Below are 22758 nucleotides of genomic sequence, written 5' to 3'. Positions count from 1 at the left end.
CCACTGAAAAATGATCAATGATTAAGATACGGCCTTGTGCTCGAGTAAAAGAAAAATGATCAAGACCCATACATTGCGAGGGCAAAAGCTAAGAGTGACAAGTATTTCTTGCCAAGCAACAACAATTTGTGAGCTGTAAAATGACAGTTTTACAGGCAACAGTTACTTGCTGAATTAAAGCCTCCCAGAGGTTCTTACCACCTAAATGGCGAGATTCCTACCGTACCTTAAATTCTAGCTTTTCATCCCAGTAAGTAGCGGTATGTGTTTCTTGTTCTCCTTTCCTAAGGAAATAAGAATCATCTTACTACAGTGGTGACTTCAACAAAGTCAGATGGACTAAAAGCCTCGGTTCCCACACACTGCATAAAATTAAGCAGACATCAGACAGCTGGAAATGAACACTTTCACTGAAGCAAAGGCTCAACAGGAGCACAGGGGTTATCTGTTCTGCCTGGCCAACTGCTGAACTACTCATCACACATACTCACTGAACGAATTCCTGCGTATGTAGCTACTCTGTGGGCTTGCTTCTTGTCCAATTGGTAATTTGGGGGCCAGAGAAGTGAGCTGAGATGAGAACTGGAATTAGCAGAGGAAGTTAGGAAAGAATCCAGGGAGACAGAGGAGACTAGGACAAGATCCAAGGTTATTACTCTTTGCTTCTTGACCATCTTCCCTGCACTCTTCACGTGCAGATGCAAAGGGGGAGGAGGTAGAAATCCTGCCTCTCCACTCTCAGTTTATTCACAGTGTATGTGCAACTCAAGTACTAAGATAAAAAATGCTTTGCTTAATCACCAAACATTCTTTTAAGTCTTTGGAAATACTTGCTCTTCTCTTACTCTAATAGCTTATACCATTTCCCTGTAGAAAAAAGCAGCGTATTCTTGGCTCTGTGACACAGTTCACCCATCCAACAGAAGCTGCTACTAAAAAGGCACAAGCAGACAAACCTCGGTGCTTTCTGCTACACTAAAAGCCCACAGAAACCAAGAGCCTCCGCACCTTTTCAGAAGTTATTTTTCCTTGGAGCACTTCCTACAGAGCAATAATTCTTCCACTATTAGTCAAGACTGGACTTGGCCATCAATCAGGCCTTACAAAGCAGTGGCCAAATAGAGCTATGAAACTTAGAGGTGCTGCACGATGTTAAAATCTTCCTACCAGATGGAAGACAGTCTCACGAGGAGGAGAAATATATTATATTTTTATTTTTGACTTGGAAAGAAAATTACTTGGCACAGAGACAGCTCTAAACTAACACATGCAAGTGGATTGAAAAAAAATGCAATCTTCAAGACCAGAGCAGTGAGCAGTTATTGAGTGTTTGTGGAAGATATCACACTGACAGCTCCATCTGCAAAAAGGCAAATGTTTAAAGGGAATTCGTTGCCCAGCTGAGTACAGCAGCATCTGACCCCGCAGGGCTGCTTGTATTAGAAGATCCATTTCATTACCTCAGTTCCCTAAATGGCTGAAGATTGTCACACAAATTCAAATAGCATCTGCGTGTATCAATTAGCTATGAAAACTAAGACACTAAAGAGATTTATGTAGGAGACAATCTGTATGCTGCCATAAAGCAAAGGGCCAGAAACATGTGAGTATTCACTCTCCCACTACCCTGCAGTCCAGCCCTCACATCACTGATGCAGTTTGACAACTAGACCTGGATTTTATAAGAATGCAAGAACTGCATGCAACACGTTTTTTTAGGTCTTGTGCCAAATCATCACTTGTCAGTGGGCGGCATCCATCCCTCCAGCGCAGCCGAGTGACACACAAGATGACTTCCCTGTAGACCCCTAAAAGCAACAGCTAGTGAGTAAGAGCCCAAGCATACATTATCTGCAGGCTGCGCCTAAATCAGTAGCCTTTAATGCAGAACTTGGAACGCGCAACTGCCATAAACCCTAACTGTAGCTACATCTTAACAAAGGGAACACAGGAACGGGAGGGAACCCACATCTTGTCTGCAAGTGTTCTGATGATCTGCACTGCAAAGTCTTTCTGGTGCAGATGATGGCAAAAGCCACGCAGGAAGCCACTACTTTATCCTGAGAGGGCCATCTTCCTGAAGGTCAGATAACAGGAGCCAACTTCAGGCTCTGACACCTTGACGAACATGCTGCAGTACACAGTAATTAAATATTCCTTCAGACATCTGCATCATGTTGCATTTCAAGTACTGTAAAGCACAGCAGAAAGCAAAGCTTTGAACAGTATGTTGTAGCTTTATTTCAGTTGCTCATACTAAACTTAGCCAGCCCAGTTACGGATGATACACTGTTTAACAAGGTGAGCTAACCAAGTTAGCTGTTTCAGCTTGCACTTGCAGACAATGTCTACATCCCCTACTGTGGGACAACTTCTGCAGACTAGAACGGGTGTTCCTTTTTTTTTCTTAAATACAAGCGATATAAAATTGTCATGTGTGCAGCCAAATGCTTCGTAGGTGCACATTTTCTGAATAAGAATGAAATTGACAGTCCTAACGACTAGGGACAGCCCTTTCAGACACAATCAGTTAGGCTAAAATTAATCATCACTTGAAGTCTCAGCCATTGCAAGCTTAAGCTTGCAATTGAGCCTTCATTTCTTATGCCCTTTCCATAATTTCCATCATTTGCAATATTTGAAGCAGTTCTCAACAGAACCACCTTGTAATGCCTTGGAGTATAGTTAAAAATGGTATTTTAACAGGAAGGTTAACAGGAAGGATGTTTGAATAGTCTTCAAATAAAAGGTGGTAATATTTAAGTCATTTTTCTTTTAAAGGTTTATGATTTCTAACATCAATTCCTACAAGACACCATCTTCCATATACTGCTGTATATGAAGCTGTTTTATAGCTAGCACTCATATTCAGTGTCATTGTTTCTTCAGCTCAGCAGTAAGCCAAGTGGTCAGGAAGGGGTTGGAGGAAACTATTTTGTTTCCTATTTATCTCTGCTTTCATCTGTTTTATGTCATACCTGCAGAGCAAACAATCACCCAAGCAAATGTGTTGAGCAGTCAGTTCCAGACAAACCACTAACAGGGTGTTCAAGAGACATGTGGCATTCAAGAACTGGACTTACATGGTCATTTTCGATGTTTTGCAGTAGTCTTGGGTCATCAAATTCACATGACTCACTGGTGGGAGGAGGTAGCTGGCTGTGGAGCAAGAGGAGACAAATATAACAATGTCAGTATTTCCATTCTTAATCATCTATTTCTATTACTTGATCTATATTGTTGGAGACAAAACTAAAATAAAAATCCACTGTCCTTGGAAATATTGTGAAAAAAATCATATGACTAACACCCAAAATGCTGAAAATGAGCAATAGTTTCTTCGGAAAACCAACAAGAGCAGTTATGCTTCGAAATGCATTTCAAGATTCAAGTGTCAGCATACTTCCTAGGACAGATGTAGCAGAAACAGCTTTTAAATGTTCTTAAAACACATAAATAAAAAGTCAACTTGAAATCAAGACAGGCCAAAGATCAATATCCCTATGCTTCCTCTCTAGTCAGTGAGTTTTGCTTTAAATTGATCCCTGGAGGATTTTCAGGCCAAGTACTCCGAGTTACTGTCTGGAAGAAACTCTTCAATAGAAGAGGAAGCATAAGGAAGCACAAAGGAGAGAAAAGATGGCGATAAAGAAAGCTGCAGCATAGAAGAGAGGCATTCACAGAAATTCCATCTCAGCAGAAGTAACAACATATCGTATCACCTTCTTCCTAAAAGGTGATGACAAAAGTTAGCAGGATCACTAGAGAAGTATAAGAGCTCATCAGGAAGTAGTTTCCAACAACACTCAGTCTACACATTTCTTTGATGGGAGCCCACTTAACTGTATTTGATATTCTAAAATATATCAGCCCTCTTTGGCTCTTTCCCCCTCCCACTGAACATGGTACAGTGACGCCTCCTGTGTAGCACTTCCTTTTAGGTTTTCATTTCAGTCTGTGGAGTGGGAGAGACACTTCACCCCTATTCATTAAATCTGAGTAAGAGTGCTTCTCGTGACATAGCATCACAGAATGTTTTTTTGTTTGAAGGGACCTTAAAGTCCATTTAACTCCACCCCCCTGCCATGGGCAGGGACACCTCCCACCACACCAGGTTGCCCAAAGCCCCATCCAGCCTGGCCTTGAGCACCTCCAGGGATGGGGCAGCCACAGCTTCTCTGGGCAGCCTGTGCCAGGGCCTCACCACCCTCACAGTAAGCGACATGAGACATTGCCACATCTAGTTTATCTATTAAAACATGATATTTTAATACATTTTCCTTGAAAGATTTGAACCTACTGATGCCAATGATCAGCAGTACTCTCAGATCGAGAGCCTGATTGTAAAGGTTACTCTTACCTTACAACTTGGTTGTTGCCAATTGTAAATAAGCACTGCATTAGCATGCATCCAAGCCAGCCCAGCCACTGTGCATCCCCCACCTTCCCTTCTCCCATCATCTCTCTGTGCAAAGAAGTTGTGTCACCACCCACCAGCTCTGCATAAAATGCTCTTCCAGTAGGAGCCTCCACACAAACACATTGTTCCCTTGGGCTTTTTGCTGTTTCAAATTTGAAAGCAGTCAGTTTATATAGATCGTCTACACAGAATAAGACATCTTCAAATATATTTACCTAAAGTCTTCTGATGAACGTTCTCTTTCCAACTCTGGAAAGTGACTGAGGAGTAGGAGGAGGAAAAAAAGAACATTTATTCCACTTTGCAAACTAGAAGTAGATAGAAGGCAGATCAATGAGTCATCATACATATAAACACTGGAATCATGGGTTCAGCTTTTCAAACACTTGAATCAAGTTCTCTACCTTATGAGATATTTGATTTAGCTACTCTGAAACTCAAAGGCTAATTTGCATGGAGATCTTAAGACTAGTCTTTTAAAATTTAGCACAAACAAAAGATACAGTACTGGAGAGTCAAAAAGCCAAGTGCTATGAAATATCAGTGTGACTGAAAGTGATCCCTTTGATAAAAACAGAACAAAAATAGTTTAAGTGTGCATCCCTCCTGTGCATGGAATATTCAACTCTTGCTTTTTGACGACTACAATTACAGTTATATTGCTGTAGTGAAATCCTGGTTATTTGAGCAAGTCACAGAGGCATGAGTGGTGACTGCTGTTTTTAGACTTCACCTTCCTCCCTCTAGAAAGGGTCAGAAATTACTCCTGGTTTACGTTAAATTACAATCAGACAAGTTAAGAAACAAAAAAGATTTCTCTTTACATGTAAAGTATTTTCCAGGTTTGCATTTCAGTTTTGGTTGCAGGACATGAAAATGAAAGCTTTAAACTGTGACCGTAAAATATGCTGCAAAGTAAACTGAACAGAATGTTCTAATCCTGTTCTGATACCCCAGTATGTATCATCAACATGCACATATTTAGCTAGAGAGTTTCTAAAGTCATACCTACCCATATGTCACTCCAGCAATACTGCATTTCTTGAAGTTCATGATATTACATGTTAGAGTACCTGTTTTATCAGAAAACAGGTATTTTACCTGGAAGAAAAAAAATATTACTTGCAAAGTAACAAAACCTGAAACAAGCTGAAAACATATTAAGTTTCAGGTAAACTTTGGAAGTGACATAAGACCCAGAAATATCATAGTATTGGCCAGTGGAGGTTTATTACAGCTCGGTTCATTGTACCAAAGCTAAACAAAAATCCATCAGGAGAACCCTAATGGCATTATTTCTTATTTATGTGTAAATGAATCAATGCCCAAGAAGTAGGTATCAATTGCCAAGGCTCCAGTGTATGGATGTGCTGGCTTACGCTACTTGAACATTCACCGAATCTTTCAGCTGTATTAACATCATACAGAATGCCTGAAATTGAATTAAATGTTTTTTCATGTTCTTCAAGAACTGCTAGAGTTTAACACTGAAGAAACTCTGTTTTCTAAAGATCACCATGTGTTTTTCTCCCCTACACCCACAAACACTGCTCTGCAAGGAATATCATTGAGTGGTATTTCACAGGCAAGCAGAAGCTTTTTCTGTTACCCATGAGCCAGTCCTGAAGTCCGAGACACACAGCCATCATCAGCTGTGCAAACCAGAAGTCAAAGTGGGTACCCAAAATCTGAGGAACTTTGAGATATTAATCATTTTGACATATACCAAAGTTTTAAAACACATCTGATCAAGTAGTTCAGTTAACAAATCCAAAAACTCTGGCTACTTACAAGGAATCAATGGTAAGCTATTTCTGAAAACATCTTAAGGGCCAATTAGGTATGTTGCACCATATCATGTAATTAATTTCAGGCAAAAATAAACCTTCAAATTACGGTAGTAACTTCACAACGAAGCAGTGCAAATACAAATCAGATTTTAACACTCCTAAAGAAAAGCCCCATTTAATTCGACAGCATGGATACTGACAGTTGTCCTGCTGAGCTGGACACAATAATTACATATTTTGCATACATAAATATTGTCTTCAAGGTGGAATACACAGGAACTTCAAAGTTCATTTGGTTCAGTTACACACGATTTTGGTGGTCACAGGAAAAAGCTAGCATTTCTCAGTGGTACTACAAAACTTCAATGGCAAAGCTGTGTTCTGCAGTAGCCTTTTTTTGGAAAACCCTTCCATTTCGAAAGTCTCACTTGCAGAATTGCGCAGTATTTGCAATAAATATCTAAGAACTACAAGTTAATATACAATAATCATTACATGAGAAGAAAATGGAAATGCTTGTCAAGGAATAGCATCTCAATTAAGATTAAAACTGCATCTTTTTTGACTTGCATTTCTTGTTAGGCTGTCAGAAACTTGAAGAACTAAGAAAGGCTAAGGCTGTTCTGGCCTGCTCTTTAGCCAAGCTTAGTCCTGTACATCTTATTTTGGTATACACAGCTCAAGGACAAAGTCAGTTCAGAGCAAAGGTGGGAAAAAATAAAAATAAAAATAAAAATCAGTTCCTAGGCTTATATTTGCTTGTATGACCTTGAATTTATCTTGTGATGTCTCATACTGGTAAGACTTGGACTAATGAAAGTAAAGAAGTTCCATTAACCTGAGCCACAGCGCAATAGAACACAGCACAGCTCACAGCGTTCATTCACACCTTCCAGCTTCCCCAGTCACAGAACAACATTATACATACCTAAGTTTTTTCTTACCTGCCCAAGTTCCTCATTAAGGTTTGAGGTTCTGGCCATTGCAGGTGTGTCTGTCTCAGGATAGTACATATCTATGTCCTGAAATGAGAGCAAAGTTAGACCCATGCTAAGCAAATTAAATACTGCAGTCTCCAGTCTTCTTGTGTTGAGCTCCAACTTGGCTTGACTGCCTTAACTCCATCGGTGGAGGTTCTGACAAACAGCAACCAAGCTGATTAGCAGGGTTTCCTTTCCACGGGGTACCTCCCTACTGCATAAACCTGAGAAAAGTCTGACTCAATTAATGGTAATTTGGTATTTTCTTCATTGCACCCCCAGCTTAAGAATTACATACAATGGGAAGAAGTTCTAACAGGCCACTCTAAATATAGGTCTTAAGTTACAAGAACAACACAATTTACTCCAACCTGTGATTAAAAGAGACAATTAGTGACTTAGTAAAATCAACTCTTGATTACTATATTTAATTGGAAGGGTGAACAAAATAGCTGCTATAAGCAGTTCAGAGAACACACACAAACCAGATCTTATTTACTTGCATTTTAGAGGAACCTCTCTAACCTTACTGAAAGTCCAAGCATTACTGCATACCAAGACCAGGAATGTTTCTCCTCCACTTGTTACAGTTGAGCTTAAGACATCTCTAAAATATTTTCAGTACATAAGTGAAGAGAAACACTTTGAAGTCAGCGCCTGCACGAACAGAGGTATCACCACTCTGTAACATAAGGCACCACCAACTCATCTCCTCAGAGAAACATCACGACTCATACCATGGTGGACCTGACTACCAGCCTCAGGGTTTAAAAAAAGCACAAACAAGTTCCGTCTTTCCTTCTGCTGTGGCCAAGAGAAGCTACAGGGTACCAAGGAGTTTTCAAAAGCTATCTAAACAACCATGAATGAGTCTGCTGAACGACTTCTCCCATCTTGAAAGCCCAAAATATACAAAAGCAATCATTTGTACAGGAGAGCTTCCTACAACTACATCTTGTCCTTTCTTAGTGAGCACAGCACAAATTAGATCTTCTGAACTTCTCCCTGCCTTTCTCAGAAGCTGCATCGGGAACTCACCAGAAAGTCTGGTAAAGATTTCAGGTTTTTCATGAAACTTTGCCAAAGTGATGTTAATACATCTTAGTCTTGTTACTTACCCAATTTATAAAAAGAGCCTGAGTAAATTTGACAACTTCCAACGTCACCAGAAGACTGATTGGAATAAGGTTGTTGTACAGGATTATAAATGTCAGCAGATTGTATCCAAAGTTGACAGACAGCATTCCTGTGGACCGAAAGACACATGACGTCATACAGATGGCAGAAATCTAAGTAACACAATATAGGGGCAATCATCTTTCTGTAGTTGCCCTTATCGTATATAGTAGCACTAAAATAACCAGCAATTGTGTTAAGGCTTAGCAAAAGGGTCTTTTCAATACTGATTTCAATATTAAATATATAAAAGCACCCAAAGAACACGTGCCTGGAGACATAGCATACCACGTCAGGTGAAGAAGAGCGAGATTGGTGAGGATACGTATTAGAGATCAGAACACTTGCTGAATATTTTTTGCTGAACAGATGGCAAGATGTATGGTGTTCCACACTATAACCCAAATTTAGTGATTTATCCAATGTGTCAACTACCCCAATTAAGAGCCACCAATATCACTAGTAGCTTAACTTCACCCTTCAGAAACAGTGAATTAAAAACAGAGCAAAGAATAAAATTTGTCCTAAAAGTTGTCAGCATCAGCAGACTTGAGAAGTCACTCACACTAAAGAAATAAGTAAACAAAATGACTTCAGACATGGAGCAGACAAACTGAGGCATCCGGCTCAAGTAGAAGAGCTGTTAGTAACAGTGACAATGTCAGCCCTAAAGGGAAGGGAAAGCATTTATGAACAGCAGACAGGATCAGAAGTGGTCCAGCAGAGCACAGGGCAGCATCTCCTGTCCATGGTGCCAACCACAGCCTCTTTCCATACATAGTCTAAGTGCTTGCACCTGGCTCTGAAGCTTAGGGAACCACTTCAATCAGCAGAGCACCCAGTGCAATATGGTCACAGCCCATAACTACGGGGTTTCCGGTGTTACAAATGACTTGGGATGAAGGCAGCGGAGCAAACTAGGAGATAAAAGCCAAGGAGTTGTAGTTTGGACTCAGGAACCTCCTCCAAGCATGAACACACATGAATTCTGTATCTTTGCTCAATTAACACAAAGAACAGAAGCACATCCAACTGGAAAATACTCTTCCTAATACAGTCCTTATAAAAATCAGACATTTAAGAAAGATTCCAAGTCTCCCTGTCTGCCTGAAGAAAGCATTTCCCACAGTTAGTGAAGTGATGGAAATTGTGTGTTGAATTTATAGGGAAGCATCCATACAAACTACTGCCTCATACTACATTAAAGGTTGCATCTGTTTCATATTAGTACAAGTTCAAGAGTTTGTTTCATTCATCTTTTCCTTCTGTCATTTGAAGACACAAACTTTTAAACTTGCTCGTTAAAAAGCAGGGTGGAGGATAGGGAATAAGCTTGGAGTCACTGATATTGCTACCAGAAGACATTACAGCTACCAAAATCGGAGTGAAGTACAAGGCACTTCCATGTTCTTCCTATAAAAGTTCTTTTTCCCCCATTACTATCATGACTAAATTTTGTTTTAAACTCCTGAAGATCCCTTTTGCCATCTGTTTTTACCATCACCACCAGAAAGACAATTTGCAGTGAGAATTGTTTTCGGATTTACATCTCCAGGTGTTTGTAACAATACATTTTATACCTGGATAATACAACCCCCGAGACAGAAGTCTGATGGGCAGCACTGTATTTCTTTGTTAGGCATTTGCATAAGACCCATATTTGATATCTGAACTAATAAATTCAAGGAGTAAGAATAAAAACAAATAACCCCCTTTAAGCATGCTAAGCAGTTTTCTCATTACTAATGACAGAAGTCAGAAGCCAAAGCAACTCTGAAACACACAGCAAATACAAAAATCACAAGATTTAGCCTGCATTTCAGTTCTTTGCAACAGATTAACATATCTCATTGAAAATCAGGAAACAACACAGCTAGACAAATCCTTTTCTTCTGTACACAAGCATGAAATCCAAGTTAGCACCATGTATCTGGGACCTGCTACCCTTTAGTCACGTACATGATATGTACAGACATGATAGGACTTATGCCAGTCCATTCTAAAATAATAATAATAATAAAAATAATTGGGCCATCAAACGTTAGCAACAGGCTTTGTTTCTTATGTGTTTTTCTTTCTCCATTTCTTATTTTATCCAGGACACACTCCGAGCACCCTGCCAGCATACTCACTGTTGGAGCCAAGGTACCAGACGACCTCGCCGTGTGTTCTGTTCCACAATAAGGCACCTACAGAGCTCACAAGGGCCATGGTCAGGAGAATACAGAACAAAACCAGGATCTGCACGTTGGTTACTTTCTCCACGTTTGATCTCTTCAGAGGTGCTTTGGTTGAATTCTGAAGAGCAGCAGAAAGAGTCTGATAATGCCTTCAACAATATCAAGTAGCAAAAGCAAATTCATCCTTCGTTTTTAGTCAGTTACAGAACTCATTGCTTCAACTCTACGTAGCCCGATATTGTATGCAAAGGCCAACAAGGTCCTAAGAGGAGCCAATACTCCTAATGACTGCTAAATTGACAGAAGATTGGACAAGAGAAACATTCAGTTCTACAGGTCTAGTACTCATCTCCTTGCTGTACATGCCATTGATGGTCAGAGGTGAACAGCACATACATGTTTCTGGACTCTCCAAGCCCTCCCCATCATGTAATCATTAAGGTTGGAGAAGCCCTCCGAGATCACCTGGTCCAACCATGCCCTACCACCAATGTCACCCACTAACCCATGTCCCCAAGCACCACGTCCAACCTCTCCTTGAACACCCCCAGGGACGGTGATTCATTAAGGCAATACAAACTGTAGTCTTAACCTTACTAACTCCAAGTGCTAAAATTGTAGGTAGTCTTTACTATTTCCTCAGTAGCTAACCCTAATTTTTAAAAGCTGTATAGCTAACAAGTTATAATACAGTTAGTTTATTGACACAACGAAGTGTTGTGAGACACACCTCCATAAATTTTTATGCACACATAACTTTAAGTTCAGTAGCATCCTTGTACTCCTCAAGATTTAATTTAAACAGGTATGAGTCAAACCATGTCATGAATTCAAATCTAAATACAGGCAGAATTCAGGGAAGTACATCAGCTTCTAGAAGAACATGCTCCAAATCTTTAAGGGTATACCTGCATGAGTTTTGTATCATGTCCTGTATACACGACAATACCCAAGACCCATTGAGTGTTCCTCAGCTGTGCACCTCTTAGCAAGATCTGGTCTGGACCAACAGGAACTGGGCTGCAAAGCAAGAAGGATGCAGCTCTCAATTCTGTACAATGCTTTCAGGAAATAGCTAGACTTTCAGCATTACTCCCCCCTCTTCAAAACTCTTTAACATAAGAAAAAAAAAAAAGTATTTTAATGAACTTATATTGCCCACAATCTTATGTTATCCATGCAACACACGGTTTTCAGTGCTGTTTTGAAACCCAAAGCGCAGCAGAAGGTGAGTGATTCAAGAGAGCTGCTGTAATTGCCCAGAACTTGAGGCAGCTCTAAGCCTACTCTATGCTTCACTTTATTAGCCGAAGTCTCACACCCATGACAGAGAAGCACCACACTTGCAAACAGACAATCCATTCAAAGCACACTATAGCCTTACACATGTCATTTCAGAAACATTTTGGTAAAATTGCATTACCCATGAGACTTTTTCAAGCGAGAAGCAAGTGATCTGGCATTATTTTTGCATCTGGCACTATTCAGCTTACATAGCCAAGTGGGATACCTTTGGTGCAGGAAAACAACTACAGTAAGACAAAACCTGTAAGTTCCTGCTGACTCCTCAAGTCCTATTAAAGTATTAAGTGTGTATTCCCAGTTCTTTTCTTTCAAGTGTTGCAACAGATACAAGCCACATCAATAAGACTCCAGATTCTGGAATCATTTTCCTGTATATATCTCAACTTGGTACAGCCTTTGGCTCCTGTTGGACAGTAAAGGCTTCCAGTTTCCTTTCCATGTCTCCTGTAGCAGGACACCCCTAAAAATATAACCATTTCCTCTGCTCTTTCTTAAGTGTCTCTTTAGACTAAAAGAAGAGCTGATTCCAAAGAAGCCATGTCTCGCTTAAAAAGCAGAAGACTCCACAGAAAGGCAGAACTTTGTCATCTTACACTGGCAGATGCTCTGACTCACAGATGATAATTGTTTGCATTGTGCCCACCCCACCCAAAACAGGCATCTAATCAATGTTGGAGATGAAAAGCACGCAGGAACTATTTCTCCCAACCAAAAGAGTTTACAGCTCTGCTGTCAAGCTGGTACCTTTGACCATCTAAGCGCAAGTTCCCAGTGAAGTCGTAGAGATGGCGGTTCGGCCCTTCACACTCAATCCTCCCAGATACCTTCATCAGTTCTTCTCTTGACTGCAGACTAGCAGTTTGAGACAATCCCTGCACAGACCAATCCAAGAGAGGTTCTTGTCAAAAAATAATTAGAAAGACAACTAGGAAAAAAAAAAAGTTATTTCTTCCAATAATTCAGATAACAAATTTGCTTGGCTCTGGGGTTTTCTCATGTTGTGTTTGTCTTTAGATGAGTAATCAATAACTTTCCCACAAGACTTAACTATGATGAACGTACATGAGCCTGCTTATATAGGATTGTCTTAAATCCCTCTACCAAAAAGCCTACAGGATCTCTGTGATGAAGAGGAAATTCACATCCACAAATGTTCACATGTGCAGGAGGAAGTAAGATAGATGCACCATGAAGAAGCTTGGCTTTTCTCTCAAAGTGTAGCTCTGATGATGTATTACTGCTGCTAAATATAGTCCTTCTTAAAAGTAGTCTCTCCTAGCTCACTACAGCCGTTGTGCTCTGACCCTGCTCAAGGTTAATTACAAACCCACGATGCAACCCTAACTTAACACATTGCCACTCCATCTGAGACTGCACTCACAACACTCCATTGCTTTCCATCTGATTACCTCCACCTGCTAAGAGCGATCCATTTTTCAGTTTCTCTTGCCAGAATTTGACTGCAGCACTGCAAGCCAGAACAAGTCTTTAAGAAGAAACCCTCCACAACCTTATTTTTGTATTTTAACCACGTGTCCAGAAGGAAATAAAATCTGACAAGAACCCCAATCTGACCTATCGGGCTAACCCAGAACAGGAAATCATGTTTCCTCAAGTGTAGTAAACAAGCTTTTAAACCATATTTTATATATATACGTATATATATATGTATATGTATATATCACTCAGTGTATCAAAATTCTACTCCAAACTCATTTTTCCTAACTCTGGGAAAGAAGGCAAAGAGATTCTGAACTCTTTCTAAACACCATAATGAAAAGGATTTCTTCAACAAAACTAGAAACATCAAACTTAACCCCACTACTTAGCACCAACAGGGAACAAGTTAACTGAAGCATAATAAAAGGTTCCTTTGAGCACTCCAGAGGGAGAAGCAACAGACTGGCACATGTGAAAGCAGAAATTGCATCTCTGACCACAACTACAAGATTTTTTATTTTTTTTTTTGCTAAATACAGCACTTTACCACTTCCATTCTGCTTACTCTTTGGAAGTGCTGTGTATCAACACAACTTCTTGCTGAAGTTCTTTATATTAAATTAGTATGAAATTCCTGGGTTTCCCAGTAAGATCAGTATTATCAAATAGTTACTTGATAAAAAAACCTCATTCATCAATGGGCACAATTAGCTTCGTAGCTTCATATTTCACTGTCAGAGTTTCAGAGCACTAGCACTGTTACTCTCTGCTGTAGCCTAGACTTTCACCATCTCCCCAAAAATGGAGAAAAGTAAAAAAAAAGTTTAAACTCACAAAAAAAAAAAAAAAAAAAAAAACATTAAGCCATTATTGTACTCGCCGAGTCTTTAAAAGCTCCACCTTTGGGGAAAAAATTATCATGGCTTAGGGAAAGCAAAAAGGCACCAATAGATAAAAGACTACCTGAAAATCTATTCCAAAAGCTGTGTCAACAGATCCCATTTAGCAAGGGAGTAGAGAGCAGATCCATAGTACGTTCACAGTTTCTAGTTTTTAATAATAGTTCTGTAGCTTTTGCATCTCCAGTAAATACTAATGCAAGAGCTACAACTCATTCTCAGTACAAACCATCCACCAGAAAAACTACACTAGGCTTCTCCCAGCTACAATGCTATGTGCATTTAAGAGTGGATACCTTAACATCTTCTCAGGATTAGAGATGAGCTTGACTCAAAGAGGCAGACGAAAAAATCTAAGTATTTGGAGTGTTTCACATTCTGACAGAAGTTACTGCTATCATTAGCAAGCAGTAAGACTGGTAAAAGTACTCCCTGCACCTCAAGCAAAACACAGCCAAGGTCTGCTTGATTCCTCTTTTAGGCTTATGTTCCCCCCTTTCCTCTGGATTAGTTCCTTCGATTTGTACATGAAACATTACTGCTTGGGTTTGTATCTGTCAGAAAAAAAAGGCTTACAGCAACCTGGAAAGAGATGTATATTTTACTGTCTTATTTTATTTATTTTAAACAGTACTAGTACTGCTGTCATGCAAGCTACCGTCTGCCTTGCAGCTAACACTAGTACCTAGCAGAAAAACAGCAAAGTTCTCATTGTTTTACCTGTCGTATTTTAAGATTCGTCTCCCCATCGAGATTGGCTGTTTCGATATAGCACATGGCTTGAGGTTCACTGTAAGGAGCACAACAAGACTGTCAATATTAAAAATTAATTACTTTTTATATACTCCTTTTGCAGTGAAGTGGTCCGTGATACATGTCTTCAATACACTGCAGAAGAGAAAAATCAATACTCGTGGCATAAAACCATAAAAGAGCCAGCTAAGAGCACACATTTTTCAGACATGCCTTTGAATATGAATGCTCTAATATTAAATTATACAGAAGGACAGGTCTAAAGAATTTTACAAATCACAATTAACTTGGGTGCCTGAAAAAAATATTTTACACTGTAGTCCGTAATATTGCTTCAGATTGCATGAGCTATGGATAAATGCAATGCTAATTAATGAGCAGTGTAAGAAGTGGACACGCAATGGGATGAAGAGGGTAGTGCCCTCTACTACTGAGCTTTGTCTGTGAACCACGCACACTAAAGGTTGTGGCCACAGGACCACCTTTAAGTTGAGAAACTTCTGGAAGTACACGTGAAGTCACTGCTAAGCAGTGTTTATTTCACCCCTTTAAAAAAAAAAATGAGAAAAGGTATGATAAGATTGAAACTGAGGGCTGCATCTTCTAGAGTAGCAAAAAATCTTCCTCATAGTTGTCCAGATTTGCTGTTAGTCGAGATCTTACCTATATCTGAAGTGGAAAATCTCTGCACAGAACAAAATTACCTTATTACAGTACTACCTAACACCAATTATTTCCTGACACACTGCTTAAGATTTAAAACCTCTGTATGGAACCCCCAAAACTGTTTTTACCACTGCCTTTTTAGGCTGTTAGGGAACATCAGTTTCATACGTGGACCCAAATCATGTGCTCCTTCAGTATATCACTATTCATACTCTTGAGACGTTACTATTTGCTTTCCAAAATAACCAATTATAGCAAACATAATTAGCAGAAGCATCAGCAACAAAAGGTTCCTTAGGAAAAGTATTGTTAAGAAATGGACAGGTACACATATAATACAGTAAGTAGCTAGATTTTTCTCTCCATTGGTAGTTTCTTCAAGAAGAAAGGTGCAGAGGCTGTCCTTTACCTCTTCCTATAAGATCAACCTGAACCCAAACCCAAAGAAGTCATAGTGAAAGTTCAGCTTGGTTCCAATTGTACTTGTTAGAAACAGTTTATCCACAACAACTGGAGTGGTTAACTCCTGAGGTAGATCTCTCACAAGGCAATTCCTTGCATTTCCACAGAAATGTAGAAGTGTTTCCATACAAAGCTTTGCTTGGGTTTAAATCACTTCATTTTTGTTTCATGTAAACTTATTCTGTATGTGAACTTCATTTGATGTCACCTTTCTTCTATGAAGCAAAAAAAAAAAAAAAAAAAAAAAAGAATCAAGATAACAAACAATCATCTACTTCTTCAACTCCAACACTCAGTTCAGACAGAAAGTCAACACACACAAGAAACTCTCACCCATTCAGAGCATGCAATGCCTTCTGGTGAACTGAGGACACTTAGCATCATCATTTAAAAGACTCATGGAAATAAAACCAATTGTATAGCAGAACTGCCATAGAAATTGCTATTTATTTCAAGCAAAGCATCTCCTAAAATCAAAATACTTTGGGTTTAATTCTTCAGTTATATGATTAGCAATGATAACAAGTTAGTAGAATAATATAGAACAAAAAGCTGACCCATGCAAGTTAAGGTATAAATCAGAAATTAGTGGTTTTTTTGTTGTTGTTGTTCTGTGGTGGATTTTTTTTAGTGTTATAAATTAAAGAAGTTCTAGCAGAACAAGTATTTTTCAATACTGAAACAGAAAGTTATTTATGTCTAAGAGTAGCCTAATTAACTGCATGTGAAAGTTGACAACTGCTCATTATAAAAAATTGATACCTCTACCCTTGATCACATTAAATTTGCCTCTTTTCAGTACTTAAAGGGGACTTATCAAAAAAAAAAAAAAAGAGAGAGACAGAAAGTGACTTTTTGCTCAATCAGATAATGACAGGACAAGGGGGGGACCAGTGAACCTGTAGTCATCTCTGTTGAAAAGTATTTGTGTGGACTGAAGGAAATCATGAAAGCAAAGTGCCTGTCTCTACTTAGAAAAAAAAAAGTGTGAACACAAACAGCACTACTGTCTCTTGTTCAAATCTCACTTGCCTGTGTGCTTAGTGGTGTTGATTTGACCCCTTAAGCTGTCCAACAAAACACAGAAGATAGTTCAGCAGCTGAATACCACCTAAATGCTTCCACAGATCACCAACCAGCCTTCATTTTTCACCGTATCTGTTTCAATTGTCCCACATCCCACAGGAGGAAATGAGAAGTACTCATGTTGCTGTTGCTACCACACTAGGGATGAGGCAACATATGTATGGCCCAAAGGCAACGAGCGTATGAACGAAGCCCAAAACCTATTCTGCTGGCTACTTATTCAGATGCCAGCTGGGCTAGCATTTTCAAACTGTTTGAACAGCTTTTGAAGAAATCTTTCCTGAGGAGCAAGAAAATATCCTGGAAATTCAGTGGAATTAACTGGAAGAAAACTGAAAATTCCTTGATTAAATGGAGGGGTCCTCAGAGGGCCACAGAACAATTAACTGCACCAAGCTTGTGCAACAGATCTTCCATCTTCCAAACTCCGTAATACACCAGGTGTATTACAAGTACATAATGCTACCAAGTCTTTAAGAAGCCTTCTTTCTTAAGAACCCATCAGCAATGCTAAAAAAAAATAATAATAATTGCCTAGTAAAGCATGTTTTAACATTGTTGAAGTCTGATATTAGATGTGGAGGAGACGTAGTGTCACCTGATGTCTGTTTTTACCACTAGCAAATACAGAGTTTAGAGTCCTCTGCACCTCAGTTCATCAGACATTTCCACACCCACTCAGGATACCTGGAAGATAGAATGATCATGTCTGCTGGAAGATGCTGCCCATTGGTGACCTTCACAATATCGCCTACTGCTACCTGGTGAATCAGGGGCAGGAGAACAGTAGCATGGAAGAGAAAAACAAACAGTATGCTTGTCTGCAATGTTAGTTGGTTATTTTCCTTCACCTAACAGAACATCATGCACAAAACTACAGACAGTGCTACTGGAGGTCAGAGTAGTTTTCACTGCAAATTTGAAAATCTAGTGCCAAAACCTTCCCTTTTCTGAAGGCTAAGTAAGGTATTCTCTATAGAAAAACTAAATATATGCTCTATTGAAGAGTGTAAAATTCTGTGGCTTATTTGTAGAAAAAGTGATTGTTTTATTCAATAATCCAGCTATTATCCAAATTTGAGTTCATTTCTTTAAGTACAGTCTTATCTAACCCACAGAAAGATTTCTCCAGGTGAAAAAGTACCTTTACTTAAAGGTTACTCTCCTCAAGTGTTTCTCATATTTTTTCTCCATATTACTCATGCACCTAAGTAATGCACAAGGCACTGCTTGTATTAGTCCCTAGCAAGAAGCATCGTTTCTACAGATAGACAGCATCAACTAGTTCTTCACTGGCCTGCAGTCACTTGAGATTCACAAAGTTCTAATTTCTGGAGTACAGAAGACCTAAGAGTTTCCAGCACCTGTAAAAGGTGTCACATACTCAGTCCTTCTTACCAGTGAAGTCCCTTGCAACTCTCAAGACAGTAAGCCAGGACCACCCGAAGCATACCAGACTGGTGAGCATCCCCTGTATTGCCCATTGAAATGGGCCTAAAACACTTGAACACGTTAATTTATTAAAAATAAAACAGATGGCGTGTTTGCACAGGGAAAGTCATTAGCCCTGTTTGGATCCCACTGAAAACAAATTCTTTTTTATTTCAGCAAAATAAAAAAATATAGGAAGTCTGCCTTAGAGTAAACATGTTGCTAGCGCAGAACAGTTCATCTCTAACAACATAAGCAAGCCTGGACAATATGCAGGTGCAAGACACAGACCAATTTGGGAAGTGCTTGAGAAGACAAAGGGTATAAACAAGGGGGAAGGGGAAGGAACAACCACAGACTGCAGGCTCAGCTTCAACTATTATCTTTGCACTCAGTATCCTCGTTATAAACAGGGCATCAACCAGCATAAACAAACACTACCACGAGGCTTCAGAATCCCCAGGAATCTTTAGTTTAGTTCTGTTATAGTCTAACACTTCAGCAGGATTGCATTTAGGTCTCATGAGCTATGTCTCATTTCCCAGAGGTTATAAAAGACTGTACTTTTCCTTAGTTTCCTTTATTAGTTAACAGAGCTAATTTTGTCTTTAAAGGGAATTAAAAGCCACAGTTAGATCACCGCATCCTGAAGGATTTCAGCAAGCTCTACCAATAAATCTCAGCAGGCCCCAGGACAGGGCTTCTCACAGCCTGGTGAGAAACCGTGCTGCAGGGCTTCTCTTCCTTACTTGAGCAAAACCCTTACTAATTAGCCTCCAAACATAAGATCTTTTGAGCACAGATATCAATATAAGCCTGTTAAACTTCTCTGAGAAGTACAACATTGCAGTGAAAGTTCCTCTTCTAGACACGGACAGAGAACACAATACTATTTGTACCCTGGAGCATATTAACTATCAAGCAAGAATACATAAAAAAGTTCATCAGCATTTGTCTGAAACACAGTACTAAAATTTTAAGGTTGGTACTCAGTGCCTTGCTCATGGCAATTTTCATTATTGTAACACAGAAGATTCCTCCCACCCCAGGTCACAGGGAATTCTCATGCAAGGCATGGTAACTCTAGGCCTCTTACTTTATTCCAGCAGTAAAAATTCGTGAACACCTTCTCCTGCCCCTAGTTTTACTTACCTCTTTCCATATAATGTTCTGCCACATCCCATTTCTTAGAACTGGAAAGAAAATGTGAAGTTAGATCAGAATAAATAACCAAAACACAGGCAAATTTCAAAAACTAGATCAGCGGCAGGGAACATTGACTGGAGTGAGAACTAGCACACAAATCCGAAAAATACTTTTCAGAAGTTTGGACCACATTTTGTCCAAAGCTGTAGACACATGCATTAAAGAAAAAAAATAAAATAAAAGAGGATTGTCTTAACGTTCACGTGCAATCACTTATCGCCTGATAGAAAATAGTTGGTGGCCTGATTTCTTCTTGGCATTTCTTTGCAGGAGGTGGACGTCTTTACTTATTCCTTAAATAAAAGGGCACCATTGCTCATTGTTAATCAGTACTGGGAAGTATCTTCACCATATGAGTCTTTTTGTTTGTTTGTTTCTCATCTATTGCCCTGTATTTCATTCCAGTTTCACTCTGATCCACCTAGCCTCACTACCATCTCATTTCACCACACAGGGCTTAAACTTCAGTGTCAAGCAGTGTCGACCCAAAACCCTACCAAAAAGCAAAGATCAACTTTGACAGAAGTAGAATCCTAAGCATCAAAGCTGAAAGGGATGGAGGAGAGGGGTTTTGGGGGGAGCAAGGAACTGAAGCAGGCCTTGGCTTCTGTAGGCCCAGGTCCGATGGTGTCTTAACACACTCATTGATCATCTACTCAGGAACATTGTCTGCCCAGTAGCTCTTCAGGTACTCCTGCATGTACTTTATACGACCCTAACCTAAGCAGGAATGTCAAATATATTCATATATGCCCAGCCACTGTCAGGTAACCAAGGCCAGTCCAGCTCTGAGCACATCACATACACCTAAATAAGACCAAACCCTTCACTGAAAACAGCTGTGGCCAGTCTTTAGAGACAGATGTATTACCGAAATGTGTGCAACAGATGAAGGTTGAAGAGCCTGGCCCCTCTATTTGAGGTGTAAACAATTTTCTCCTCAGTCCTATACAATTCACACACGTAGCTCATTTGAACAGCACACCGAAGTCCCCAGAAGGTACAGTTCTACCAGATACAGCCTCAGCTGTCCAACCCAGGCTATACAATTGTGGAAAAAAAAAAAAAAAAAAAAAAAACAGTTGAAAAACTTTTACAGCATCTGGTGGGTTTTTGAACAGTCTGGGCAGTGTTCTGGAGGGGGAAAAAATCGCTTAGTTTTCATGGAGGGGCTGAGAATTGTCTACTTTGGGCAACCTTGAAGTTATATCAGCAATTAAATTCTGAAAGCTTCATCCCCCCACTTCTCACCCCCAAGTGTGACACTGCCAGCATCAATCTGAAACACTGTGTAAGGTTTGGTGCTAACACACCTAGTCCAAAAAGACAATCGCTCACTACCATTATGACGGTTTAAGCAACAACATTCAAAAAAAAAATAATTAAAAAAAAAAATATATATATAACATGAACATATATAACAGAACATATGTAACATGTTCTGGTATGTAATATTTGCACTTCAAATATTTAAAACTTAGTCTTACCTAATGTTTTCTTTTTATTCACCGCACTGTCTGCCTTATGCCTTTTCTGCAAGGAAAAACATTTCATTACGCCTCATTACAATTCATTAGATTCTGAAACTATTAGAGCTAGAAACAGGACAGACTACAAGAGGATACACCGGGTCCTTTTTGCCTGTATGACAGTTTTGAAAAAAGCCACATTGATCATCTAAATCCGAATAGTTTATAAAAGAAAATAATGTGACTTTAAGACATCCCCATGTTGAAAATCAGACTCAAACCTGGATCGATAGCAGAAGACTTAAGTCTCCAAAACTGTTTTTTTCGGAGAGGAAAAAAGCAAAAGTAATAGTGAGCGAGAGTGTATTTAGGTGACGGTTGGAGTATACATGCTATGTGTTTAAACTATTTTCTAAGTTATTCATCAGAACTTTATAATAAGATCTTCTTGCTTTCAAGGAGTATCTAAGGAACTTGACACAGATTTTCTCCAAAACAGTTTGCTTTATGGTAAAGTGGATTTTTTATTTATTTTTATTATTATTATTTATTTTTAATCTCGAGTGTTTAAGATCAACTAAAAAGCCCACAGATCTGTCGGAACTCTACAGTGCCAATAAAATAACACTGGCTTTCTAGCCAGGTCTTTCTAATGAAAGCACTAGTAAGCAAGTTTGAAGAAGTATAAAGAATCATTCCAGTTTTCACTAAGTTGCTTCCATACAACTTCTTTGATTGCCATTTAGCTGTAACAGAAAACACTTGATTTATCTCAGCGCGCTACAGAAATTCTACTAGTGTCAGCATCTTTGAAAATAAAACGGTACTTTGCCATCATTCAGCATTTGAATTGACTTAGAGATGCACAGCTTTATGGCAGTTTATGGCTTTTTGAAGCACCCCTTCTGTTGTTAGCACAGATTCCCCATATAATAATCCATACTCACATAGTCTTCTATGATTTCTTTGATGCCAGCAACAGTTAGAATAAATAGCAATGGCACCAAGGTGGTATATCTTCCTGTTGGAGAGACATCTGGAATTTGCTGTGAAGAGGGAAAAAAGAGATCCATTCTATATTAAGAGTAAGTTTCCAGTAAATTTATCATTTTATGCAATTATCTCAGCAGAGAGATGGTAGAGCTTAAATTCTTATTTCTGTGTGATCGACATCCAAATTCAGTAGACAAACTATCCTAAAAGATCTGAAGAAACTACTACTATTAAATTAGATGATGAAGTTGTTGTATAGGCCTGTTATTTTGAGTCTCCTCACTTAATAAGGAAAGCATTCAACTGATGTTTATCACTGATTCAAAGTGAACACCTGGGCTATCTGAACAAGCAGCAGCTTCACACGAATCCATACATGCTATTTCCAGTACGGTCAATAACTCCGTATTTTGTGATAGCACTTGTTTTCATTTATTAATAATATAAATATCTTGATTTTAGGAATTATGCTGAAAAAAGTATCTATAGTACCCTCTAATTT

General features: G+C 39.2%; 1 protein-coding gene across 5 annotated transcripts in view; it reads right to left on the bottom strand.

Moving 5' to 3' along the window:
- Positions 1-22758, bottom strand: part of ATP8A2 (ATPase phospholipid transporting 8A2) — a 316481-nt gene that overhangs the window by 248533 nt on the left and 45190 nt on the right. For 4 of the 5 annotated variants that reach the window (XM_038175041.2, XM_038175043.2, XM_038175058.2 and 1 more), the window contains 13 exons: positions 22211-22309; positions 21282-21327; positions 19741-19781; positions 17845-17918; positions 14911-14980; positions 12596-12723; positions 11455-11566; positions 10499-10664; positions 8309-8436; positions 7155-7232; positions 5433-5521; positions 4636-4680; positions 3084-3159 (listed from right to left, as the gene is read on the bottom strand). In XM_038175041.2, the coding sequence (XP_038030969.1) occupies positions 3084-3159; positions 4636-4680; positions 5433-5521; positions 7155-7232; positions 8309-8436; positions 10499-10664; positions 11455-11566; positions 12596-12723; positions 14911-14980; positions 17845-17918; positions 19741-19781; positions 21282-21327; positions 22211-22309 (1152 nt within the window). Of the gene's footprint in view, positions 1-3083; positions 3160-4635; positions 4681-5432; positions 5522-7154; positions 7233-8308; positions 8437-10498; positions 10665-11454; positions 11567-12595; positions 12724-14910; positions 14981-17844; positions 17919-19740; positions 19782-21281; positions 21328-22210; positions 22310-22758 lie in introns of those variants that run through there. The other variant, XM_038175064.2, reaches the window with a different exon arrangement.

Source organism: Anas platyrhynchos, chromosome 1, assembly GCF_047663525.1.
Source record: "Anas platyrhynchos isolate ZD024472 breed Pekin duck chromosome 1, IASCAAS_PekinDuck_T2T, whole genome shotgun sequence".
Taxonomy (NCBI): domain Eukaryota; kingdom Metazoa; phylum Chordata; class Aves; order Anseriformes; family Anatidae; genus Anas; species Anas platyrhynchos.
Note: the sequence above shows the minus strand (reverse complement) of the source record. Positions and strands in the feature narration are given on the sequence as shown.